This window comes from Chelonus insularis, unplaced genomic scaffold (assembly GCF_013357705.1).
Source record: "Chelonus insularis isolate UGA/USDA-ARS -01 unplaced genomic scaffold, ASM1335770v1 contig_25_pilon, whole genome shotgun sequence".
Lineage (NCBI taxonomy): Eukaryota > Metazoa > Arthropoda > Insecta > Hymenoptera > Braconidae > Chelonus > Chelonus insularis.
The window spans coordinates 486,463-511,708 of record NW_023276451.1 but is presented as its reverse complement, the minus strand read 5'-3'; the positions used below and the strand labels follow the sequence as shown (position 1 = coordinate 511,708).

At 31.5% G+C, this 25,246-nt stretch overlaps 3 protein-coding genes across 11 annotated transcripts; 1 reads left to right on the top strand and 2 right to left on the bottom strand.

The window, feature by feature from the left end:
• Positions 1–140: 140 nt before the first annotated feature.
• Positions 141–1,796, bottom strand: eIF3h (eukaryotic translation initiation factor 3 subunit h). 3 transcript variants are annotated; one of them, XM_035079727.1, is made up of 3 exons: positions 1,597–1,796; positions 1,197–1,487; positions 141–1,115 (listed from the first exon to the last, which is right to left on the bottom strand). In XM_035079727.1, the coding sequence occupies exons 2-3, from the start codon at positions 1,454–1,456 to the stop codon at positions 368–370; spliced, it is 1,008 nt and encodes a 335-aa protein (XP_034935618.1). In that variant the 5' UTR covers positions 1,457–1,487; positions 1,597–1,796; the 3' UTR covers positions 141–367. The 3 variants fall into 3 exon arrangements, with proteins under 3 accessions (XP_034935618.1, XP_034935620.1, XP_034935617.1); XM_035079729.1 differs by having other exon boundaries at positions 1,197–1,468; XM_035079726.1 differs by having other exon boundaries at positions 1,197–1,478; positions 1,597–1,795.
• Positions 1,797–1,950: 154 nt separating this feature from the next.
• CCT6 (chaperonin containing TCP1 subunit 6) lies at positions 1,951–4,307 on the top strand. Its single transcript, XM_035079725.1, has 4 exons — positions 1,951–2,252; positions 2,531–3,747; positions 3,836–4,004; positions 4,077–4,307. Exons 1-4 carry the CDS (start codon positions 2,116–2,118, stop codon positions 4,147–4,149), a joined length of 1,596 nt encoding a protein of 531 aa, XP_034935616.1. The 5' UTR covers positions 1,951–2,115; the 3' UTR covers positions 4,150–4,307.
• Positions 4,308–4,693: 386 nt separating this feature from the next.
• LOC118064908 (uncharacterized) lies at positions 4,694–24,887 on the bottom strand. 7 transcript variants are annotated; one of them, XM_035079834.1, is made up of 10 exons: positions 21,061–21,397; positions 20,098–20,565; positions 19,569–19,757; positions 19,115–19,181; positions 18,873–18,940; positions 9,733–18,790; positions 9,254–9,654; positions 8,939–9,172; positions 7,721–8,702; positions 4,694–7,290 (listed from the first exon to the last, which is right to left on the bottom strand). In XM_035079834.1, the coding sequence occupies exons 3-10, from the start codon at positions 19,730–19,732 to the stop codon at positions 5,143–5,145; spliced, it is 13,122 nt and encodes a 4,373-aa protein (XP_034935725.1). In that variant the 5' UTR covers positions 19,733–19,757; positions 20,098–20,565; positions 21,061–21,397; the 3' UTR covers positions 4,694–5,142. The 7 variants fall into 7 exon arrangements, with proteins under 7 accessions (XP_034935725.1, XP_034935726.1, XP_034935724.1 ...); XM_035079835.1 differs by having other exon boundaries at positions 20,098–20,467; XM_035079833.1 differs by lacking the exons at positions 20,098–20,565; positions 21,061–21,397 and adding an exon at positions 23,345–24,887.
• Positions 24,888–25,246: the final 359 nt, after the last annotated feature.

The window sequence follows — 25,246 nt, the reverse complement described above, 5'->3', positions numbered from 1 at the left end:
ACACATCTGTTTCTCTGATATGATCAAATCAAAATTAATTATCATTCAAATGCTTTAAAATAATACAAAAACTATTTACAAGATTAATATTAATTAAAGTTTTGTAAGTTTAAAGTAAAAATTCATATTTTTATAAATAATTGTTGATTGTAAGTTTTATTTTTTTTTATATAAATTCGTTTACACAATGAGCTATATGTTTCTATTACATGAAAAAGATAAAACAAAAGTATTTTAATAGAAAAAAATGAATTCATCAGGCTGTTAAGTAGTTTATACTTTATTTACTGTATTCTCATTTTGTAGATAAACAGAATTCCTATGGAGGCAGTTCAAATTCGATAAAACTGGCAATTTGTTTTCCTTGCTAATTTGAAGACTTCGATTCTTTTGCACTCTGCAAGCTTTGAGTAATATATAATTTTGCTAAGCTCTGTGCACAGAATTGAGAAATATGTTGACTGTAAGTGTTGATTTGACCAGCAACAATCATAGGGTTGAGTCTTGGAGGTACAGGGAGAGGACGCATAAGTTTATTAATGTCATCATCAGGTAGAGGAGGTTCATCCTTAGCTGCACGTGCAGCATTTTCTTGAGCTCTCTTAGTCAGTAGACGATTTTTGTCTTGTTGTTGACGTATAACAAGATGTTGATACCTATTAAATTTAATGGCTTCTTGGTTAAGTTCATCAACACGGTCCATCAAACACCTGAGTTGGTTTTCAAGAACTGATGCTGTTCCAAGATCTAGATATTTTGTACCTTCTTCTTCAGGGATTAATTCCTCCAGTTCTGACATCATAATATTTGTTAAAATACTGTTTTTTATAACAATTGGCATTTCTACGAATAAACGTTCATAGCCAATCTTTAAAGAGCGTAAAGCTTCTGGGGTAAATTCTCCTTCTTTGTACATTTGAATAGCTTCAGGAGTTAGACGGAAAGCTTTAAGAGTCAAAAATCCCCTGGCGGACTTGGCAGTATCATAAATTACAACTACTGATTCTTCAATTGATGTCTGATAGTGATACTGCGATTCTAAGAGTGAAACACTCAAAAAGTTTCCAACATCAGCACTTTGATACCATCCAACATGGAAATGATCAACGTTCACTCTGTAAAAATATTTAATTTAATTTAAAGAAGTTGATTTTGAAAAAAAAATAAATTGTTAATTCAATAAAAAATCAAAAAACCTGCGAAGTCGACGCATCACTGCTAGTTGATATTCTTCTTCCTCCATGATTTCATCGTTTTTTGGGAAAGGAAAACAGTTTGTTATTTCTAAACGATTCTGAACTACCAAACCAAGGAGAGCTCCTTGGGCAACTTCCATGTTGCTCATAGATTCTTCATGGCAATGTTTGATGATTTTCATTGCTGCAAGTCCATCACATTGCACGTAATCAATACGTGATTCTAACTCCGTAATTCTTCTCATGTTGTTTCTTGACATGATTTGTTCGTTCTATTAAACTCTAAAAATTCTTTTATTTATATTATGGCAAGTGAATACAATTATATATTACTGGAATAATATGAAATAGTAAAACCAACGTGCTGTCAAAGAGGTTAGAATTGAGTTATCAAACTTACCGGATTCGATAATTTAATAGATGATTATTCAAATGAATAATTTACACTTCACTCGAAAAATAATATGTAGAATGAAAAACTGATCAGATAAAATATTAAGGATTATTATTTATAATCAAATGTAATTAGAAAATATTAAGGACCCAATTTATGGTCGAAATGGATCCTACAATACGCAATCGTTCGCCTAGTGACAGCTATGAGAATTAATTTTTTTGGCAATAAAAACAATTGTTTAAATTTTAACAATTGTTAAATTGAAAATAATTATCTTATAAATTCTTTATTTAATTTATTTAAAAAAATTGGCTGAATTTTCATCATTCAAGTTATTTTTATATTTTTATTGTTATCATCAATGGACTATACGTCGATGTATAGTATTCAGAAGAAGTCTCCTGTCTTCTACTCCATTTCTATCTCTCCCTACAGAGAAAGACAACAAAAATTTGTAGTTGCTTCTCAACTGTTTTAATCACGTTTTAACGTTTATAAAGTTTAACAAAAGTGAATTAAATAATGGCATCAATCAGTTTATTAAATCCAAAAGCTGAAGTCGCGAGGGCTGCTCAAGCTTTAGCCGTTAATATTTCTGGAGCTAAAGGAATTCAAGATGTAATGAAAACTAACCTCGGTCCGAAGGGGACTATGAAAATGTAAGATCTCACGTGCATAAATTATTTAATTAATAATGATTCTGTTGAATCTATCTTAAAAACGATAATTAAGCTAAAATATATAATTATAAATACACTCCTAGTTTATAAAATATCAATAGATTAAATATTATTTTAGTCTGCTTAAACGACGTTATTTATTAACCTTATATGGTCATGTCATTTCTCATTACCGGCACGCCTCCTTTTTTATATTAATCATATAAACTCATAAATTTTAATTTTAATAGTTACTAAATTATTAATAATTATTTTAGGCTAGTCTCTGGTGCTGGAGACATTAAAATTACTAAGGATGGAAATGTTTTATTGCATGAAATGGCAATTCAACATCCAACTGCATCCTTAATTGCGAGAGCATCTACTGCTCAAGATGATATGACTGGAGATGGTACAACTAGTACTGTTCTTGTTATTGGAGAGCTGCTCAAACAAGCAGATTTATATATTTCTGAAGGATTACATCCACGATTATTAACAGAAGGTTTTGATCTCGCAAGAGCCAAAACTTTGGAAGTGTTAGATTCTTTGAAAATTCCAGTTGAACCAACTAAAGAAGGATTAACAGAAGTTGCTCGTACATCTTTACGGACAAAGATTCATGCTAGTTTAGCAGACAAACTTACCGATGTATGTGTTAATGCTGTTCTTGCTATCAGACAAGGAGATCCATCCATTGATCTCCACATGATCGAAATCATGGAAATGCAACATAGAACTGCTGCTGATACCACTTTAATTCGTGGTATTGTCATGGATCACGGTTCTAGACATCCTGACATGCCCAAACGACTCGAAAATGCATACATTCTTACATGCAATGTCAGCTTGGAATATGAAAAAACTGAAGTAAATAGCGGATTCTTTTACAAGAGCGCTGAAGAACGCGAGAAATTAGTCGCTGCTGAACGAGAATTTATTGAAAATCGTGTAAAAAAAATTATTGATTTGAAGAAGAAGCTTTGTGATGGTACTAACAAGTCCTTCGTTGTAATTAATCAAAAAGGAATTGACCCTCCATCATTAGAAGCACTTGCTAAAGAAGGAATAATGGCTTTGCGACGTGCAAAACGTAGGAATATGGAGCGTCTCACTCTTGCTTGTGGTGGAGTAGCTATGAATTCCGTCGATGATCTCCAAGAAGAATATCTTGGATGGGCAGGACTTGTTTATGAACATGTTCTTGGAGAGAATAAATATACATTCGTTGAATCATGTAAAAAACCAACTTCAGTAACAATCTTATTGAAAGGGCCTAATAAATATACTTTAGTACAACTAAAAGATGCTGTTCGTGATGGTCTTCGAGCAATTAAGAATGCTATTGATGATAAAGCTGTTATTCCTGGAGCTGGAGCATTTGAAGTTACTGCCAGCCGTGCTCTCGCTAAATACAAAGAAGAAGTAAAAGGGAAATTACGTCTTGGAGTTCAAGCTTATAGCGATGCTCTTCTTGTCATTCCAAAAACACTTGGTAAGAGTCTAAAAATTACTTGTCAGAATTTATAAATAATGTAAATAGTATTTAGAATTATTAATCATTTTAATTTCTTTTAATATAGCAATTAATAGTGGCTTTGACGCTCAATATTCAATTGTAAAACTTCTTGAGGAAACCGCTGCTCTTGAAGAACCTGTTGGTTTAGATATCAACTCTGGCGAAGCTATTAAACCTAGCGATGCTGGTATTTATGATAATTATGTAGTGAAAAAACAAATTATCAATTCTTGGTAAGCATTATTTATATGAGTATGTATTTATGTATTTTATTCTTGATAACTAATTAAAATTATTTGTTTCAGTACTGTTATTGCAAGTAATCTTTTGTTGGTGGATGAAATAATGAGAGCCGGTCTTTCATCTTTGAAAGGATAAATTAAACTACTTTGATATTCATCAACCTTAAATTAATGAACAATCACATTAATATTTTTTGTTTAATTATTATGTTGTGTCAAACACTTTGTAATGCCTTCGCTTAAACCTAACGAATATCTCTAATACTATAAAATAAAGCACATATTACATTTTCATTTTAATGAGTTTTTTTTATAAAATTAAAAAGAGCTGTCTTATTGATAAATATAAAATAACTACAACAACAAGAATTATTAAAATGAAAATTCATTTTTATTGTTTATTATAAAAAATTATATAATTTTATTTCATCAAATATTGAGATACTAAAGTACTTATTTCATTCAAGAAACTTGATAATAACCATTTTTCGCTTTTTAATTTAACTTAATAAAGCGAAAAAGAATTTCCTCCTCAATACACACAGATGATCTAAAAAACGAGATGACTAATATCTTGTATTGACTAAAACCAGTCGAATAACATTTTGTGTAGATTTTTTCGTTTTGAAAATAAAATTGATGCATTATTTTGGTATTTCAAAATACAAGAAGTTTTGTACAAAAATCAAAAATATCTTTTAATAATATTTTCATTAGTTTACACTATGTACATATGAGACAGTCTCAGTCTTCATTTTTCGAGCCAAGTTTTGATCTAAAACAATTTTTTTCTGACCACCATAAAAATAAGTTATAGAGGATTCTATAATTCTTTTAAGACATTTTACATAATCTTTCACACAAGCTTTTGTTGCAGATGTATATATATATATATATATATATATATACATGAGTATTAATGACAAAAAAATGGTTTTTAGTTAATTAAATTAGTCTTAATAGTTTAAAAACATTTGTCCAGACAACACATCTCAACAAACAAAACCAAACAAAACATAATTAATATCTAAACCTGGCTCATCTTAAGTTCAAAGTATTAAATAAGTATGACAAATAAATAATAAATGAAATGAATTAATTATAAATGAACATTGATATATTTTGGTTACTATGATACTGAGGGGAAGTTTGTAGCTTTTTTTATATCCTTTAATACCACACGAGGTTCTATATTAATTATTTGCGCTAAATGTGTACATTTCACTTTCATTCGCGCACTACCAACAGCCATTGTGGTATTCAAATTTGACAAGTCAACTTCTTCTTTTGGAATACCATAATAGCTAAATCCAACCAAAGATGCAGTCGGACCCACACTTTCAACATTATTGTCGGTATCACCAATTTCAAAGACAATACCTGGAGGATATCTTGGTAATGGATTAGTTGATTTTCTAGCAACTGCTTTAATGGAAGTAGCAATAGGTTTAACTATTTGTTTGGTTGTTGATTTTTTAGCAACTCCAAGGTTTCTAAAAATATCATTCGAAGGTGGAGGAACATCAGTAGAAGGAGGAAAATGTTCAGTAAAATCAGTTTCAGAAACACCAGCCATCAATGCATCAAGATTCGATACGAATCCTTCAATATTTGTAGACAATCCTGGGTGTTCTTTTGTGCTGTGCTGAGTAACTAAAGCAAATGAAGAGAAACATTGATCGCATCTTTTGCATTTGTATTTGTCATAATGCTTCGACACATGAGTTTTCATTTTCATTAGAGAAACACTGACAAATTTACATACAGGACAAACATATCCTTTCTGAACCATTGGAATTTCATGTTTTATTTTAAATGAAAATAGAAGATGTGAATGGAACATATTGTGATGAGCATTTCGTGATTGTGTTTCACAAACTTCATTACACCATTGGCAAACCCAGATATCACGTGATCTGTCTGTAGCTTCAACAAATTTAAGTGGCAAATTCCTATGTTTTGATTTACAATGATTTCGTAATTGACTCAAAGATCCTCTTTTTTGACAATATCCACATTTTACTAATTTTGGATTTGCTGATATTTTTACAGGAATTTCTTTATATCTAAAAGGAACACCAGTTTTTACTTTAGAATTGGAATTGAGATCTTTATGAATGGTACTCCAGTGTGTTTTAACAGATTCTAAAGAAGTAGTGCGTAAATTACAATAAAAACATCCAAAAACGATATGAGTATCAACATTTTCAATGATAGGTTCAATAGATTCTTCTTCAATATCTTTACTATAATCTTCATTATTGCTTTTTGAATACACATGTACTGAAGGACTTTCTGATGATCCTGGTGAAGGAATCTCTTCAGCTTTCCACTCTGATAGTGGATGATTTATTTCTGAATGCTGCCAAACATCTGATGTTGAATTAGCTGTAAAACTGCAATATACGCATTTCAATGTATGTTTATTAGCATGAGCTCTCATATGAGCTTTCAATCCAGTAAAGTTCATAGCAGTAAATCCACAAATTTTACAAATATCTGATGTTCCGACTTTTTCTAGATTATCTACAGCATCTTCAGTAGAGCTTGACTTACATTTTCGCTTCTTTGTTTTTTTAGGAAGTACTAGCCCATATTCTTTTTCCCAAAATTCATCTGAAAGATCAGGACCACCAGCTGCAGGATTATGAATTATTTCTTCTGGACATCCTGGATGTTTCGCTCGAATATGTTGACTCATCATTCCTTCAGAATTTGTACTTCTATCGCAATAAGGACATAAGAATCCAAGACGTTTAAGATGATTAATTTGAATGTGTAGCTTGAAGCCACGCCATCGACTAAATTTCGTGTTACAGTGCTTACAAACGTAAGTTTGTCCAGGTTCTTTTACTTCGTTTGCAGATACTGGGTTAGATTTATCTACAGGCTTATCAATTTCTTCTACTACATCTTCTCTACTATCAATTATAAGAGCATCGCCATCATCATCATCATCTTCTTCTTGATCATCCTCCATACTGACATCAGGCTCAACATTCACCTTTATTTTATTCACACTTGGCATATTTGTGATCGTTTCAGTAAGATCAGCAGTTTTTACAACAGTGGAAGAAGTAATAGTTGAAGAAGGTATGACAGGAATTTCAGAGTTGTTAGAAATTATTGTTGAATCAACTTTAGATGGTGAAGGTTTAGAAGAGTTAGTTGGTAATGTACTTGGTGATAATTTAGTTAACTTTGATTCAGGACTTGATAAAATATCATCCGAAATTCCTCGCATCATTGCCCACTGTTTTCGCAAGAAATTGTGTACCTGAAAGACAAAAAGCAATAATTTTAATGTAAACTTTCGTTAAATTTGTCTCTAAAATTCAATTAATTTTCAGTAACTTCAAAGTATTTGATCGACCGGCAAACAACTGATTCAAATATTCTTAAGATGTCACTCACGAAAAATTTATACATATATATTGATAAAAAATATTTAATATAAACATATAATAATAATGTAATGAGCGCACGCGCATGTGTTCATGAGACCTCTATAATTATTTTGAATAGTTAATAGGAAATAGATTTATGGTTTAATAAAATTTTCCGATAATCTTTATGACAGGATAAATGATTTCAGCTGCTAGACAATGTTATTGAACCATCACGAAATACATGATAATCGATACTTCAATTAACATATTTAAAAATATCTAATGGAATACAGTATTTAATTGACTTATGTCACTTACCCAAGCTTCGATTTGTGGATTACTTTTAATAGCTACAACATCTGGTTTTTCATTTTTATGCTGTCTGTTCACATGTTTAGTTATTTGTGCTTGAGAAATAGTTAAATATCCGCAGGTTTTGCAATGCCATCGCCAGTATTTAAGGTCTCGGTATAGATGTTCTTTTATATCCTGTCGGAATTTCGATTTATAATCAGGACAAAGTGAGCAAACATAGTACATTGAATCTGGCTTTCCATAAAATTCAGCATCTAAAGAATCTAAATCTTCAGCGCTATTTTTCTTGAAATGATCTTCCAATTTTTGTTTTATATCTTCTTTTAATTCACTTGAACCATCAGGAGTGGCACTCTTTACATCAGTTTTAGTTTTACCTTCATTCGAACCGGTTCCATCCATCGATTTCGTTTTGATCATTTTACTTGGCTTCGAAGTTAATTCTAATTCACTCTTACGTTTTGTTGCTTTCACAGAAGTCTCAGTTGCAGATACTTCAGTTTCATCTTCTAAAAGTATTCCCCGAATGTGTCGAATTCTAGGCATATCTCTACGCCACAAAGGAGTGGTATCAAAAGGTTCATCAGGAGTAGATTGCTCTAGATTTTCAATTCCTTTTCTTGGTCCTTTAATTCGTTCAAAAACCAATGTATAATCAATGTCTTCAACGTTCAAATGCTTCGCAATAATATGTTGCTCTAAACTCATTCTTGCTGTAGTTTTAAATGGACAACCTGAACACTTAAATTGGGCCTTCTCATTGTGTACTGACAAAGCGTGAGAAACCATTTCAGATTTATAAACACACTTATAATCACAAATATTACATTTCCAATAATTTCCATCCTTGTCAGCAGGTCCGTCCTCATTATCTTCTGCTGTAGTTGATTGTTGTGTATTTTCTGGAGTAACTATTTCTCGTATTACTTTTACGAAAGGTCTTTTTTCCGGATGTTTGTCTGTTAAATGACGTTCAACAACGTATCTGTTTAAAAATAAGAAAAAATTATCAAATAACTTTTACAAATTACAATAATATTATATTTTAATCAAATATAACATTTATATGGTGAATAATTGCAGTGAGCAGTGAATATATTGATAATGTGAAAATGAGAAAAATATATCTTAACTGAGTCGATATATCGTTGTATAAACGTTGAATAAGAATGCCGATTATTTTTTATGAAGGCGATGAATGTGATACAAGTGATAACAAACCTATGATAATGATGATAATTGCAGTGAGAACATTTGTATAATCTGGTGTCGTGAATTTTTAAGTGCACACCCATTTTGTCAATTGGTATATTTCTCGACTCTTGCCCGGGCAATGGTGCAGGACAGTGAGGACATCGAAAACATTGTTCTTCTGAATGCAAGGCTTTCAAATGACACCGCAACATTGTTTCATCCACGGTAAGATAATTACATTCTGGGACGCTGCAGACATACCTGAAAAATAATTGAGGAAATTATATAAAACCTCAGGGATATTATTAGAACTCTCATTAACTTTCTCAAGTATTCAAATACCTTTTATGTTCTGGGACGTATTTTGGCAGTGATTCAATTTCACTCGGTGTCACAGCTTCTTTTGATACTCCACCCATGCGTCCATTTTGATGAGAACTACTAGCTAAATTAACCATTTTATCAAACATTCTTTCTTTTTTATCTAAACAGGGAACTGGATTGACTGGACCAGATTCAGGCACTGTTTCATCTTTGGCGTGACGTTGCAAATGTCGGATTATATTTGAACGAACTTTATTAGTATATTTGCAAATCGCACATTGGACCTCACGATTATAAACTGCTTGGCGAGGTAAAGAATCTATTTCCGAAGGGCTATAACTTACTTTATCTTCCGTTATAAATCCCTTAGTAATGATTTTCATACCTTTTTTCCCTCGAATTTTGACAATACTTGTTTTCTGTAATATCAAAATCCAGTATGAACTTCATAATTATTTTTATTTTACTTCACTTATATAATAAAAAAAAATACTTACAAGAGGATGAATGATAAAAAGACCATTTTCTGAAGGATTAGAAGGATCTGCTGGTATCATTTTAACGGAGCCAACCTTGTGTTTCATTTTCATATGATTTGAAGCTTGATATGACATTGCGCATCGATATTTACATAATGAACAACCAAAACGTTTCAGTCCATGTATTTTAAAATGTTCCAATAAGTAACCAACTTTGACGAACTTTTTATTACAATGTGGACAGCTTACTTCTTTCTTTTCATTAGCAAAATTGCAGTCTTTAATATGAATCTTTAAACAAGAAGGTGTTTCTGTGTTGAAATCACATCCTGGATAGCCACATTTATAAAGATTATTTCCATCTAGTCCTGTATCCTTGATGTCTTCTAAAGTTTTTGGCTGAACTATATCTTCAACAGGCTTAGTTTCAGTTTGAATATTACTTTCACTGGTTTGCTTCAAGGATTCTGTATCATTACTAGGTGTGTCTACAGTGGACTTATCCATTTTTTCATTTTTCGATTCTGTCGAAGTGGAATTTTCTTCTAAAGTTTCAACAAGTGTTAATGAATCAGAATTGGTTGATGATGGAGGTGTTTTATTTTCTTCAGTGGTTTCTGTTGTAGTTGAAGTTTTATTAGGGTGCTGAATGTATTCTAAGATTTCTATATCACTATCATCATCATTGTTGGCAATATTAGTATCACTCGGCCTTAGTTCCTTACTTTTTGAATGTTCTACGCTTTTTAAAATATCAGGATTATCCAAGAGGTTGATATTAATAAATTCTTCGTCACAGCGTAAATCGTCTTCCTCAGTAATACTTAGTGGATCCACAGCATTAGCTATCTTTGTTTTGACCTGTTCATTAGCGTATCGTACTTCTAATTCACACTCTTGATGAACTAGCTGTACTTTAGTTTGGTCTACTACTGGTGGATTTATCTTCATAGTATTAATTTTTGTATTAGGTTTCTCAATAATCTTTGCAATTTTTGCTACTGTTGAGTCTGTTTTAGATTCTGGTGTTTTTATTACCGAAACTCCGCCAGTATCTTTGAATCCACTAGCAGTTTTAACAGTTATTTCATTAGGCTTTACAATGATAGTAGACACTCGTCCAGAAAATTCTTTAGGAATATTTCTATCGAGTAAATTGAGAACTTCTGCTGGTTGATTAACAACTTGCACCGGTCGTGGCAAAATTGGCACTGGATTTGTACTTTTTCCAGCAGTGATAATTGTCGGAGTAATTGACGTAGCAGTTGTAGATGGTCGGGGCTGACGTTTTTTTGCGATTTTTTGTGCAGATGACTCTTGAACTGATTCATTAATAATTTTAAGTTCTGTACACTTGTAAGATTCATCAAGATTTCTTTTAATTAATTGTAATAGAACATCTTTGTCTCGTGCTGGCTGTGGAGGTAGTGATCGTTCTAATATTTTCGGAGGACGATTACAGTGCATTACACTTAAATGACTATGCATTTCTCGCAATCCATCAGCACCAAAAATACAAAACAGACATTGATACTTATAAAGTCCATGGAGCTTGTAATGAGAAACAAGTTGTTTTGACGTTAAACAGGAATGTGGACAAATATGACAATAAAAAATCGATAGAGGTGGTTCATGTTTAGTGTTTAAATGTGACATGAAAGCTTCAGGAACAAAAAATACTTTATCACAGGCATGTTTGCAGACATAAGGTAGTATAACTTCGCGTACATCAACCTTTTCTGGTACATGATATTCTCTCATACCTAATATTACAGAAAGAGGCTTGATTGGATGAGATGCGAGTTGATGCAGCTCGACATAAGATTGAGTAAAAGCTCGATAAAAGCAATAGCTACATTGGTATGAACAAAAGGAATGTTTTGATTTGTAATGCGCTTTCATAGTATCCCACGTTGAAAATGATTCACTACAGTAAGGGCATTTTTGATAATCATAAACTGCATTTGGTTTATTCCGCTCGTTCATTTCTACATGTTGATTAAAATGTTTACCAAAAGATTCCATAGAGTCAGATGTGAAAGTGCATGCTCGAGCCATACATTTATATAAATGGCGAAGTTTTAAAGCTGTCAACATCATTTGATATGCCTCGGCAGTTTTAAGTTTCGGTGCTACTGTACTAAGGGGAGATTCTTTCGGTTTTCTCACTGTTAATCCTCGTACAACTTTTAAAAATTTAATATTTTTAGCAGGTGCTGGTTTAATAGGAGGTAAGCGTGTTAATAAACCTTCAGTTGTAGTTACTGAATGAATTTTTTTCACGATATTAGTGCCTATAGGCTGTTTGAGAACTGATGAGCCCACAATTCTGACTGGAGTTCCTACAGCTTTACGTATGTCAGTGATAATAGTTTCATTGTTACTATTGATACGTTTTTCAGGTTGTGCTAAACTCACCACATTTTCGATTTTCAAGAAAGAACAATCATTATTTACGTCATCCACTGCTTCTTCATTTTCGGGAATATTGGCTGTAATCTCATTTGATGATTCAGTATCTTTCTGATTTTCTTTAATAGGTTCATCAATACTACTTTCAGTCGAATTTTGATTATTAGAAAGTTTATCACCGCTAAGTCTTCGTAATCTAATAAAGTTCCTTGGACCTTCATTTCCTTGTACATTTTCTCTTTCAAATGTAGCCGTTTGACACGGAATTTCTGCGGCAGTTCTATTTAAACTTTCTACGGATGTAATCACTGGAACTCTGGTAACAATATTCTCAGACACATCAGACTCTTTATGGGAATTATCTTCAACATCTTCACTATTCGTCGCTGAAAAACTCTTCGCACTTTGAAGCTGAGCCGCTAATCGTTGGATTGTTGTCATCATTGATACTTTTGTAGGTACATTTATAGTTTCAGCATCTTTTAGCAATGAATTAACATCTGTTGAAACTTCTGTTTCTAAATCATCTTCACTAGAATCAGATTCATCGAAAGCTCTATTGACATCTTCGGTTGGCTCTACATCACTTATTTCTGTTTCACTCTTTTGAACATCATCTTGAAGTGAAGTTAAAGGATCTTTTAATTTTTTCTCAGATTTTCCTTCATTAGAGTCATCATCAATTTTATCAATATCTATTACTTCATCAGATCCTACAGATGATGAATTAAGTGCAACCGGTAATGGATCAGTTTGAATTTCAGTTTTAACATTTTCATCCAATATTGTTGATCCTTGAAGAGTTATATTATCTTCTTTATCATTTTCAACACGTTCAAAATTTATCGATTGAGTTGGCTCAGATTCTGTACCTATTGTTGTCATTTTATCTTTCAATTGATCAATAATTGATACACGTTTAGTAGAATCTTTTTGAAGCTTTTTCCCCAAATCATTTAGTATCTGTTGCATTTTCTTTTGTCTTTCCAATTGTATTTCTACCTCTTTCTTTTCAAGCTCAGGAGGACAAACAAAAGCATTAAAGTTTTTGATAACAGAATTCTCCCCTTCATCTTGATTTACATCATTTTTCATTGCTGCACTCGTACTAGCATTATCTTTAGTGGATTTCTTTTGTTCAATTTCATCACTATCTTCAGTTTTAGCATTACTATCTTCATCCATCGAGATAGCATCAGAATCCTCTTTTACAACAGGTTCTTCAAAATGTTCTTCAAAATCTTTGTTATCTTTTATATTGGCGAAACCAGACATATTGACTTTTATAATTTCTACATTCGAGATGTCTTTGTGAAGTTTGTCAATATGATTTTGCACATTATGTTCTTTTAATTGAATAAAGTTACAAAGAGAACATAAAAAACCTGGAACATAATCTTCTTTGGGTATTGAATCTTCAGTGTAAGACAGTAGAATATTATCACAGTTTTTACGACATACTTTATAATAGTGAGTTTTTATTGCTGATTTAGAAACTGTTTGGTAGCCACAACTCTTACAAGTAAACCTATATTCACCAGTATGAGTAGTACAATGTTCATAAAACATTTCAATAGCATTCTCTTTGACACCTTCTGATATAAAAATACAAAATCTACAATTAAACTTTCGATTCGGTCTACTATTGAGTTTTTCAGAACACTTAATGAAAATTTCATCCTTAGATTCATCTATGGCACGTTTAGCATCTAAGTAAGTCAACCGGGAAATCATTATTTCATTCTTTGGGTGAACTGATTTGTAGTGATGTACTATATTTTTCCCCAAAAATGGACAAAGAAGGCATTGATATTTTTCTTGACCAGTCCAAGCATATTCAATCAGTTGATTCAGTGTCAGATCAGGATATTCAGCTTCTTTATCTTTCAATATGGTAGTAGTATTAACCGAAGATGAAGAAGATTTTTTCGGTGAATTTGATGTATTTTTGATATTTTTCTTACTTTCACTGCTTTTGGTCATAATAGGAGTGTTACTTCTTGAATCATCAGCAGTCACATCACTTTTCTGTTCAATAGATAACGGAGAAGATGCTTCGTCTGTTTCGTTATTCGAATTTACACTTCTTTTCTTTTTACATCGTGGTACAATACCCATTTGCCAAGTATTTTTCTTCTTCTTTCTTTTGATCGGAGGTTTTTTAATACTTTCGGACTCGTCCATGTCTTTTTCTACGTCAACGTCTGAATTATCTGCATTACATGTTTCTTTATTTTTATCTTCAACAAAATTTCCAAAAATATTTGTTATCACTTCCTCGTTATTATCTACTAGCGTTGAAATACTCGACGTTTTCTTGTTACTTGACGCGTTACTACTTGTTATTGAAACGTCTGACGCCATACTAATGTCGTCATCCATAATAGACGGCGTGACTCTAGACTGTTTGTCAGTTTCTTTGGCCTTGCGTTTTCGAATTTTCTTCGTCTTTTGGGAAACTTTAGTATAAGAATTGGTTGGCGGATCGTTCACAATTGGTGATGATGGTTGCTCTGAATGTAACGAAATATCCACAACAGCGGTTAGTCCAGGTACGTCAATAGCAAAACTCTCATCAGATGATGTATCAAACATAATTTTTGAAGAATCAATCTTCGCAAGCTCAGTTTTTTCAATTATTATTCGAGGTTCTTTCATGGCTACTCTTTCGCTTCGTCTTAATGTACGGTTAGAGTCTTCTATTTCATTCGATTCAACGTCTTGATTTGCTGATTCTTCAGGATTTGTACTTATTGAGGTTTCAGTTGTTTGATTTAAAATATTAGAATCATTCTTTGGTGTTCCAGAATTATTTTCGTCATCGGAACTGCTTACAGTTTCTTTTGAAATTTTACTTGAACGTTTCGGATTCCTTTTTCGTCTCTGAACTGGAGGTTTTTCTGGATCTTGGCATTCAGGGGTTTTATTTTTCTTAGCTCTACTTTGGGGCCTAGTACGGCTTTCAGATCTTGTTCGACTTTGGGATCTTTCTCTACTTTGTGATCTTACTCTACTCTTGGACCTGGTTCTACTCTTGGACCTGCCTCTACTCTTAGATCTCGCTCTATCCTGTAATTTTGTTCTACTTTTAGACCTTCCTCTACTTCTAGCTCGGCTTCGGGCTCTACTTCTCGATCGAACTCTTTTAGAAGATTTTTCTTCTGATGAATCTTCATCTAATCCATCAGGTGAACTTGTAACATAAATAGAACGATAGCTTTTTTCAGTACCATCTGCATTTTTTTCAGATTCTTTTTGCAATCTGCACATTCGATGTCCAGTCGCAGTTACAACACCTTCACTGATAAACATTTCTCGTATATCTTCTTGTAACATTTCCAAAGAATTTCTTCGTCGAAACTTACGGGGTTTCTTTTCTTCGTTGACAGATGTCACTTCTTGCGTTTTTTCTTCTTTATTTTCTGGATCCTCAATCGTTAATTCATCCGATTTCTTATCTTTTCCTTTAACCTTTTTTGTTACTTTTTTCTTTTTTGTTGGAGATTTGTTATCATTAGTTTTCGTTTCTTTATCATCATCATCATGGTTGTCTTCTTCTTCATTTTCAACGTCAGTATCAGCTAGTTTTTCTTTTTTCTCTGTACTCTGGCTTTTTTTATTTTTTCTAGATGATTTGGGACTTGCCTGTTGGCTTTTTTCACTTTGATTTTCTTCATCCGAAGTATCTGATATAACTGCAGATTTTTTCTTCTTCAAAATTTTTTTTCTATTCTTTATAGTTTCTTCTGAATCAGAACTATTACTTTCCGACCCACTCACAACATATTTTTTTTTCATTTGGTTATGTAGATTCTTCGTTTGATAGGCTACAGTCAATTTTCGAAGAAATTTTGCTTGTTCTAGAAGTTTCCAAGCTTCACCTGATTCTAATGATCTTTTGATAAACGATTCAAGTGATTCTTCATTATCATTTTCTTTCGGTGGACTTATTTGATTCTTTATGTCAGTTTTTTTGCTAGGAGTAGAAGTATCAATTCTCGATTCATACTCATCGCTTTCATCAGTTTTTACTGATTCAGGTACCTCTTTTCTCAGTATTTCTGCATCAGAATGTTTGGAATCATGAGCCACATCAGTACAACTAGTAGTGACTGCGAGATCATTATTTTCATTTGTTGTACTTGTTACTTCTATCTTTTTACTATCTTGTGATTTTGTATTTTTATTTTCGATTGGTGAACTCCAATCGTCATCATCACGTGACGCACGAGATGGTTTCGGAGGAGTTGGAGGTCTAGGAACAATTTCAGGTCTTTTAATTTTAGGAATTTTAAATTTTTGAAATCCATAACCTTTCCCAGTTTTAGCAGTTATGTCTACAACACCATAAAGATGCTCTAACGGCGACTGCATAGTTTCTTTATCTTTAATGGTTTTTTCATTACTTGATTTATTGTCAATTAAATTCTTCTTTAATTTTTCATCATTTGGATTAGCATCTTTCCCTTTTTCTGAAATGCCAATTTTGTTCGTTAGTGGTGTGACATTGGGATTTGAACAAGTGTTGGATTCTTTTGAATCCGAATTTCTTCGTCGTGGATCCCGTTGAACTGGAGAAGTATCTTTGGTTTTTGCAAGATGTGGATTATCTTTTATTAATCGAGGATCCCTTCTTACATTAGATGAAGTTGAAGCATTCACTGTAGATTGAAGAGGTTGCTCGGATCGATTCCGAGAATCAATAGCAGGTGGTTGTTGACTTACTTGCTCCTGCCGAAATCGAGGATCTCTGTGGCCGAATCTATTAGGAGAATCGTTTGTTGGACGATCCCACTCGTTGCGACGATTATACCCACTAAGAGCTGGCTCTCCGGGTCTTCCTCTATCAGTCGGAAAATGATCCGGATTTCTACCTCTACCGGGTGGACAATCGCCGGGCCCATTACCTCCACGACACCATGATGGAGAATCTATATTATTTCCTCGACCATAAGCATTATCGATTCCTCTTCCTCGATGTGTTTCAAGAAAATTAGGTTCGTTGAGAGGTCGATTTGATAAAGGTTCCCATTGTGGTTGTCTTGGAGGACCATGTGGAAAATCTGGCCGGTCGAAAGATGGCTCATTGGGCCTATTAGATTGTCCATCCCATTGATGTCTCGGAAAATCTACAGGCCTATCGAAAGGTATATCATTTGGGCGATTAGGTTCCCATTGTCTACTTGGACCTTGAGAAAATTCATTAGGATGGTCAAAAGGAGGTTCGAAAGGTCTATTTTCAGCAGGGAATTGGGGACAAAATTGAGGATTGGGAAACATGGGTGGGGCAGACATTAGGGACGGAATAGGTCCTTGTGAAGGTGAAAGAGGTATGTCATCAGAAAAATTTAGATCATTGTTTGGCCTTCCTACACGATTAGGTCCAAATCGATTTGACATGTGGTGTTGTTGAGGGTAATCATCTACTGGACCATTCGGTCCCATTCCCCACATTTCTTGATGTGATGGCATATTGCCAGAATTTGGAAATTGACTATTAGGATGATTTCGCATATTAGTGTTTTGTGAACTCCATGATGGGTTGGTATATCCACTATTACCAGGTGAGTGGAGCATTGCTCCTTGATTATGCATATCATAAAAATCTCCACGTCTAAAATCTGGATTATCTCGACAAAAATCCATGTTATCCCGTCTAAAATCACCATCTGAAGGTCCCATGTGATTCGGTTGACCCATTCTTTGTTGGTGCATGTCTGAGTGATGGGGAAAATTGTTTTTCTTTAGATTTACATCTGAGTTATTGTGAAAATGACGTGGATATCTTTCATAATTATCAGAAAATCGTGAGTCACGATCAATATTTTTAAAAGCTGGCGAAAGTGATCGATGTTTATCTTCAAATCGTTTGCCAAATAATGGTTTATCTGATTTAAAATTCCCAACTTTTCCTGAATTAAAATTTTTGCGACCAGTCATTTTAACAATGTGTTTATCTACTTCTTCCCAACGTCTTTCATTGTCGTCATCATCTTCACGAGAAGTCTGTCCTGTCATCTTTATATCTTTGTCGATTTTTTTATTGTCTTGTGAAAACTTATCTTTCAATTTATTTTTATCTTTATCTGAATGTGAGCTTTTTTTATTAGAATCTTCATTAAGAAGTTCAGCTAAGTCCTCCATAGATAAAGGTGGACCAGATAATTCTGGTTTGGATAATAATAAAGTACTTTTTCGAGATGGAGATAAAGATTCAGATTTTTTAAGATTTTTTTTTGAATCATTTTTTACTAAATCTTTATCTAAACCATCAGAATGACTTTTATCTGAAGAAAACTTCCGAATCCCCTTAGAAGGACTGGAATCATTAGATGATCGCTTGGAATGTCCTGAATGTTCATCTTTTCGTTCAGTTGGAATGATAATTGGTTGAGCTGTTGATATAGTTTCACAAGGCTCAGGACTTGCAGGTTTACTGTCTGCCTTTTCACTTGGATAATCATTTTTACGTTCAGTGGGAATAATAATGGGCGTTACAGTAGACTCACCCTGTCGATCAGGACTAGCTGGTGGACTAGGACTTGCTGGAGTCTCATCCATTTTCTTTTTAATTTTTGTTTTTTCAACATGCGAAGATTTAGCATCTAACTTCTTAGAATTGATATCTTTTGAGCTTTTAGACTTGCTCTTTTTTTCTGACGATCTGAAAATTGAAGTTTAACTTGCAAAACAGCTGTACTTTCTCACTATTCTTTTAAATGATTATAATTCATGATATAACTCACTCTGATGACGTTTCATTTAAATTTCCGTTCTTCTTTGATGAAAAGCTTAAACCATCAGTTTCCTGAAACTCGAGTCGAATTAGAATAGTTAAATAAGATTCTTAGTTTTCTAAACCCACAACAAAAGCCAAGCAAATAGTTTTAAAAATTAAATTTCACAAAAAGAAGTTTTTAAAAATAAATTTACTACATTGCGAAATCACCAATCATTTTATTTACATTATCACGAATAAAATAGCTACCTTTCCTACTCTACTGTGCAGCTTTTGTAATACATCTTCGCATTTTATGAGCGTTTCAAGTTTCAACCTGTCAAAAACAAAAGAAATGTCGTTGATGATATTGTTAATGTTTGCATGGCTCACACAATCAAATAAAAAATGATTTTTAAAAAATGAATTAAAAAACGTATGCAGTTCCCAGAAATCATAAAGCAAAAATTACGTGTAGGGTGAAAATACTTTGAGATTAGCCTGTATAAAATGATAAAAACTATAAACAACAATAACATTTTTGATTCAATATATTATTTTTTACAATTATCGGATAAATTATTTTTATAAATAATTTCGATCTTCCGATTTCTGCATACGTTCGATGTTTGTTAATAAATTTGCTGCAATTAGATGAAGTTTATAAACCATGAATGAAACTGAATAAAATATATGATGATACCAGATCGAAATTTTGACGTACTTTCTTTTGCTGCTTGATAAAATTCCATGAAGTTGCCGCATTTTTCCTAATTGTTCTTCTCTTGATGGATCTCGTTCTTTAGCTTTAGTAAGCCTTGCAATCATGGCTTCTAAAAAAGGGATATACTTTTGCATATCAGCAAACTTTTGATCATATTCATCCATCTTGATAGAGATTTCTTTTCTTCACCTGCACCCAGAAGAGGTGTGATTGTTTAATTTAATAATAGTTTACATCAACTTCACGTGATTAAATTTTATAATAATATTCGATAAAGACTTATTCATTTATACATAAATAAACTTGTATATGAAAATACAAATTATTAACAAATTTATAACACTATTAAAATCTGGATTTGATGTAATAAAAATAAACGTAAATCAATTTAATAACATAGCTGTAGAAGCCTTCGAATTATTTTATTAATCATTTTTAGTGTACTGAATCTGTTATTTTTTCACCGTAGTACATACAACAAAAAAAATGATTAATCTCTAATATGTGTTCTTGTAGAAATTTACTCAACTACAAAACCATGGTATATTCCATTGTCATGAACCACTCGTTATTTTCAACATACACCTCATCACATCAATGAATCATTCTTCACTACATAAAATTGTTTTTCATAAAACTTACTATTCACTTGTAAAAACATTTTTTTTTTTTTAACACATGATCAATTTCAATTCAACATTGCACTTGTTTCATTATTCATTTTGTACTTCAAGTTCAATATCCATCAAAAGTTGAGAACTCCAGATTATGCTATACATCTAGATATATTGTGTCACATTGTGCTCAGCTGCCCCGTCTAGTTTTATTATACACTCACGTACATATTCGTAGGAGCTGCTTAGTAATGGTGGTTCTCAACGTAGTACTTTTTTGTGAATCTATTTATTTTTAATAAATTATGTATTTTGAATATTGACTCATAATATGTCAGTTTTTTCTTTAAATCTCCCAATTTATTCATTCAAATTTTTTATAACTGTAATCATTGAATTGGCATAAAATTCCATGATTATGTTGTAATGCTATGGTTATCATTAAATCAACACTTCTGACTTTCAACATCATATCATGACAAGTAACATCTAATCAATATATAATTTATAGTTTTCTTCAAAGCAAATGTTATAAACATTCCATATTTCAACTTAAAGGGTAATTTAATACAGTTATTAATTGCTAATTTATGGTGGAACTATGGCGTTATGATTAAACACGTGCTTTGATTTGTACATATCATTCATCGAAAACTATTTTTGATATAGTGATTAGAATGGCTACTGTAATGTATAATATTTATTTTTCTTTGTATTCAGTTGGACCAAATAAAAATTGAATACTTGCAGCAGATGGTCAATATATTGCGTCATGCAATCAACTACGATTCCACTTTGTCCATTTTCCAAGATATACGAATCCATTTTATTCGTCAAATATAATTGTCATAATTTTGATTATAGTTTTATCGACTTACCTTGGTTTAATCGAAAAAATTAATTTATATAATTTTAACAATAAATTTGACTTTCTATTATTTTTCAATAAAAAAATCTTTTAATCCAAGTTACTCAGCACACGCGTTCGACCCTTCGCTTCTCGCGATGTCGTAGCATCCTATCAACTCCCACTTCCCATAATAAAACGATCGTAGCGCCAAGGTTCAATCACAATTTTTTGTCGATACTCGAAGTAATTCATCGAAAGTTTTTTTTCTTTACATAACTGATCAAGTAGTTAGTTTATAATGATTATAATTACAAGGTTTGTAAATAAATTCTTATTTGCAAAATGATATAAATTGATGATTGTAATACAAAAATATCATTTTGCGAGCAAATTCTAAAAAATGATGAACAGCGCCATCTATAACAATAAACTCTGCATCATAAGAAGATAACATATGTACATAACAATCTAATCGAGTTTCAAGTAATTATTTCCTTGAATTGTTTAAAATTTAAGGAAATTGTACTTGAAAATGAATATTTACGCTCAGAATGACACAATCTACTTGTAGCGTATTTATTACCTATTTCTATGTATGTTATATAGTATTATAGTAGTGAAGTTAGAATAAACTTCTTCTGTTACGGAGGAATACGCTCCAATACTTGCAAATAAATTGATTTTCTTACTTTTTCTTATATTCTATGCACACTACACTCCTCTTATTGTACTTAAAAAAATTAAAGCTTTCTCAAAGTATTTTTCACCAATTGATTCAAGTCTCGTGCTTATTATGTAATGATTTTAATTATACATATTTCCTTACCCAATAATAATGCCTTTTTTCTGGAAATATTTTTGTTCTTGATTATAATCGTTGATATACTTAAAGTAATTTAATTATCATTTAAAGTCATAATTGACGAGTATTTACATCACCAATTTCTAAATTATATTATTTCTTATATTTAGATCACAACTTTAACTTATCTTCCAACACTCACGAGTCTTCAATTGTTCATAAAAAATTTAACATCGTTTTATTTAGTAAATGACGTGCACAGTGCTCTCTTTCTATTATTTCAAGTATTAACCCATTTCAAACTAGTATTGTATTCTAAAGTATTAAAATATAGTGAATCTCCTGAGTTAATAATGTAGACCTAAATAAAAAAAATTAAATAAAAAAAAATTACATTTACCAAATTAAATGTCTGAAAGAATTTATTGTATATTCTTTTCATGCTCCTGTATTTTATAGAGTAATGTAAATCCAAGAGACTTGTCTGAGGTTTTTCATTGTGCCATTTCCGTTTTTTCTCCACAACACGTCACACACGACTATTGTACTTAAACCTAATTATTGACAAGCAAATGGCTACATATTATAATGGCGTACCACAAAATACATATGACAGATTTGCATCATCAACACGATTTATGCAGGTAACAAATGAATAATATGATACTGATGAATGTTCATAATCTTTTTTAATCTTCTATTATTACGTGCTCACGAATGTCTTTAAAATTTAAAAGGCTGATCAAATCCTGATGACAATGACCATATCTTTAAAATTAATATAGCAACCGGAGAAAAATTTGCACAGATACTTGAGAATTAAGTGTACTTATTTTAATAGCCTGGACGCGACAAGATCGCGCTAAAGAACGCAGGCTCGAGAACCCAATGATCATACATATCCACACACAATGGCTGACATTCAGTAAAACGACCGGTGGGATGACTATCTCTCTTCGACCCAGTGGGTTAAAACCATCTGATCCATATGATTTTCTTTACTTGTTACTACCTATTCATCTCAGTTTCTATTCTTCTCTTAAAGTTTCTACCTGCCGTTACTATTCAATATCTCACTCACCAGTCCACAACATTGAAATGTTCAAGAATTATTGAAGTTTTCTTCATACATAGTATCCAACTTAATTCACTACAAAATAAATTTATTTTATTTTTTTTAATATATTATTTTTCGTTCTATGACCTCGGACAGACTATGTCGAACTGGTAGTTTTCAATTCCCTCGCAGTAAGCGACCTCTCATTTGTTTTGAAAATGAAATACGATTCGCGACTATCAAGTGTTTTATTTATTTTTTATATTTTTATGTTATTATTTATGACAAAAATGGTAAAAACTAAGTTTTCTCAAGTTATTCTACATAACTAAAGAAACCTGCTGAAAATAAATAGGATGTAAATAAGAAATATAATTTAAGTTAAATTTTATATTTACAATATACTTGTTTTTTTTTTATTTCATTGTCGGATTATAAAATTGAGTGAGTTACCTACTAAAACTTCTGTTACATCCAATATCAATACTTTCATTCTATGCCAGATAGTATAAATCAATCATTGGCGACTACTATCTGGTAAAATTAATATATTTATTAAGCTTTACTAACTTTCACCGATGTAACGGTATACAATAAACACTTACATTATATTAAAATTATTTATAAACGTAATTAACAAAAATAAAACAAATTATACGGAGAGACAGATATTAACGCTCCCGAGGTAGATCCGCCATCTTAGGACATATTAGTACAATCGTCACTAATTAGAGGGAGTTCATCTTCGGCAAAGTTCGGCTAATAGTGGCGCCATTCTCGAAGTTTGTCGAAGATTTAAATTTTTAAAATCTGTATGAAAACTAATAAAATTACTTACTTGGTTATTTTCACGAATATCATTACACGATTGATAATATTAAATTTATTATAACGATTAAGGAATAAACAATCTTCTTGGAAATTCTTCTAAAATCAAAAAATAGTCTATCCTTGTTCCTGTAATGTTTATTTATTTAAACATTATTAATCAAGTAATGACAGCCATGAGTTTAAGAGTAAAATGTCCTCATGTATTTGTATCCTGCAAATGCAATCCATATTTTTATTTATTATGAGTTTATGGATTTTTACATGTTCATAACTTTATTTACAAAAGATCGAGTCAATACATGCACCGACAATTTGGCAATTTTCTTAAAATTTTTTCATTAGTATTCAATTGCTTTAATTTTTACGAATTTCATTTATGTACAAAATCTGTGTTGACTAAGCTTTTGCTTTTCAATTGTTTGAATATTTTTCACTACTTTTCAAACAAAATATCACTGCCACATTAAAGTAAAACATTAAACATAGAATTACATTTTAACGTCAACAAAAATTATCATTAACTGATTATCACTTTAAAGAATGATTTTTGAATCCACTCTTTTGTTTATAAAATATTACTTTTATCATCGTTGAGTGTTATAAATTAATACTATAATAATCAAATACGTCATTATCATTGAATCAGCCGAAGAGTAGAAAATTTTATTAAACGGACATTATATTAGCGGTGTTCAACTATGCAAGAAAATAAATATTTTATTAAAAATATTCAAGTGTTTTTAGTGTTAATGGTAAAAAAGAAAAAAATAATTACAATAAGCAGCACTCAATATCGATTTAGTTCTTTTACTTTGTAAATTTGCTGAATGCCAAACATTTTTCCATTTATTTTTATTTTATTTAAAAAATATTTTTTTCCCTCTATTTTTTTGTTTCTTCTAGTTTTTTTCTTTTATCAATAATGAATACAGAAAAAATAAAAAATTACAGGAGCTCGCAAATAACTCAATACCCGTTTCAGTTACTTGATTGATAATTAAGTCAATAACACTATTAACTAAAATATTATCAATGATTTTACACCAATTTTTATTTATTTGCATTTTTTCCATCAGAAAATGAACTTTTTAATTATTTAATTGGTTTAAATTTACAGAACAAATTAATAATTATATTTTATTGAAAGAAATTTTACGTTTTGTGATGAATATTGATTTATCACTCACAACAGACAAAGGATAAGAAATACAGGAAAAATTAAAAATCATAAACTCATTAAGTTATTTTCTCTAGAAACAGATTAAACAAATGTAAAGGAAAATAAAAAACGTTTGAATTAAAATAAAAGAATAAAAGAATTATGAGTAATATTTACGGCTTCTAACATTCATATGTGCAGGTAACTGCTCCAAGTAAATATATCAATCATTTGTTTCATAGTTTATCTATTACCAATAGAATATTTTCCCTTTTAATATTTGTTTCTCACCTTATTAATCTCTTTTTCTTCTTTTTTCATCATAAATTATTAAACATTAATCAAGTCCGTTTAATTCATCTTAC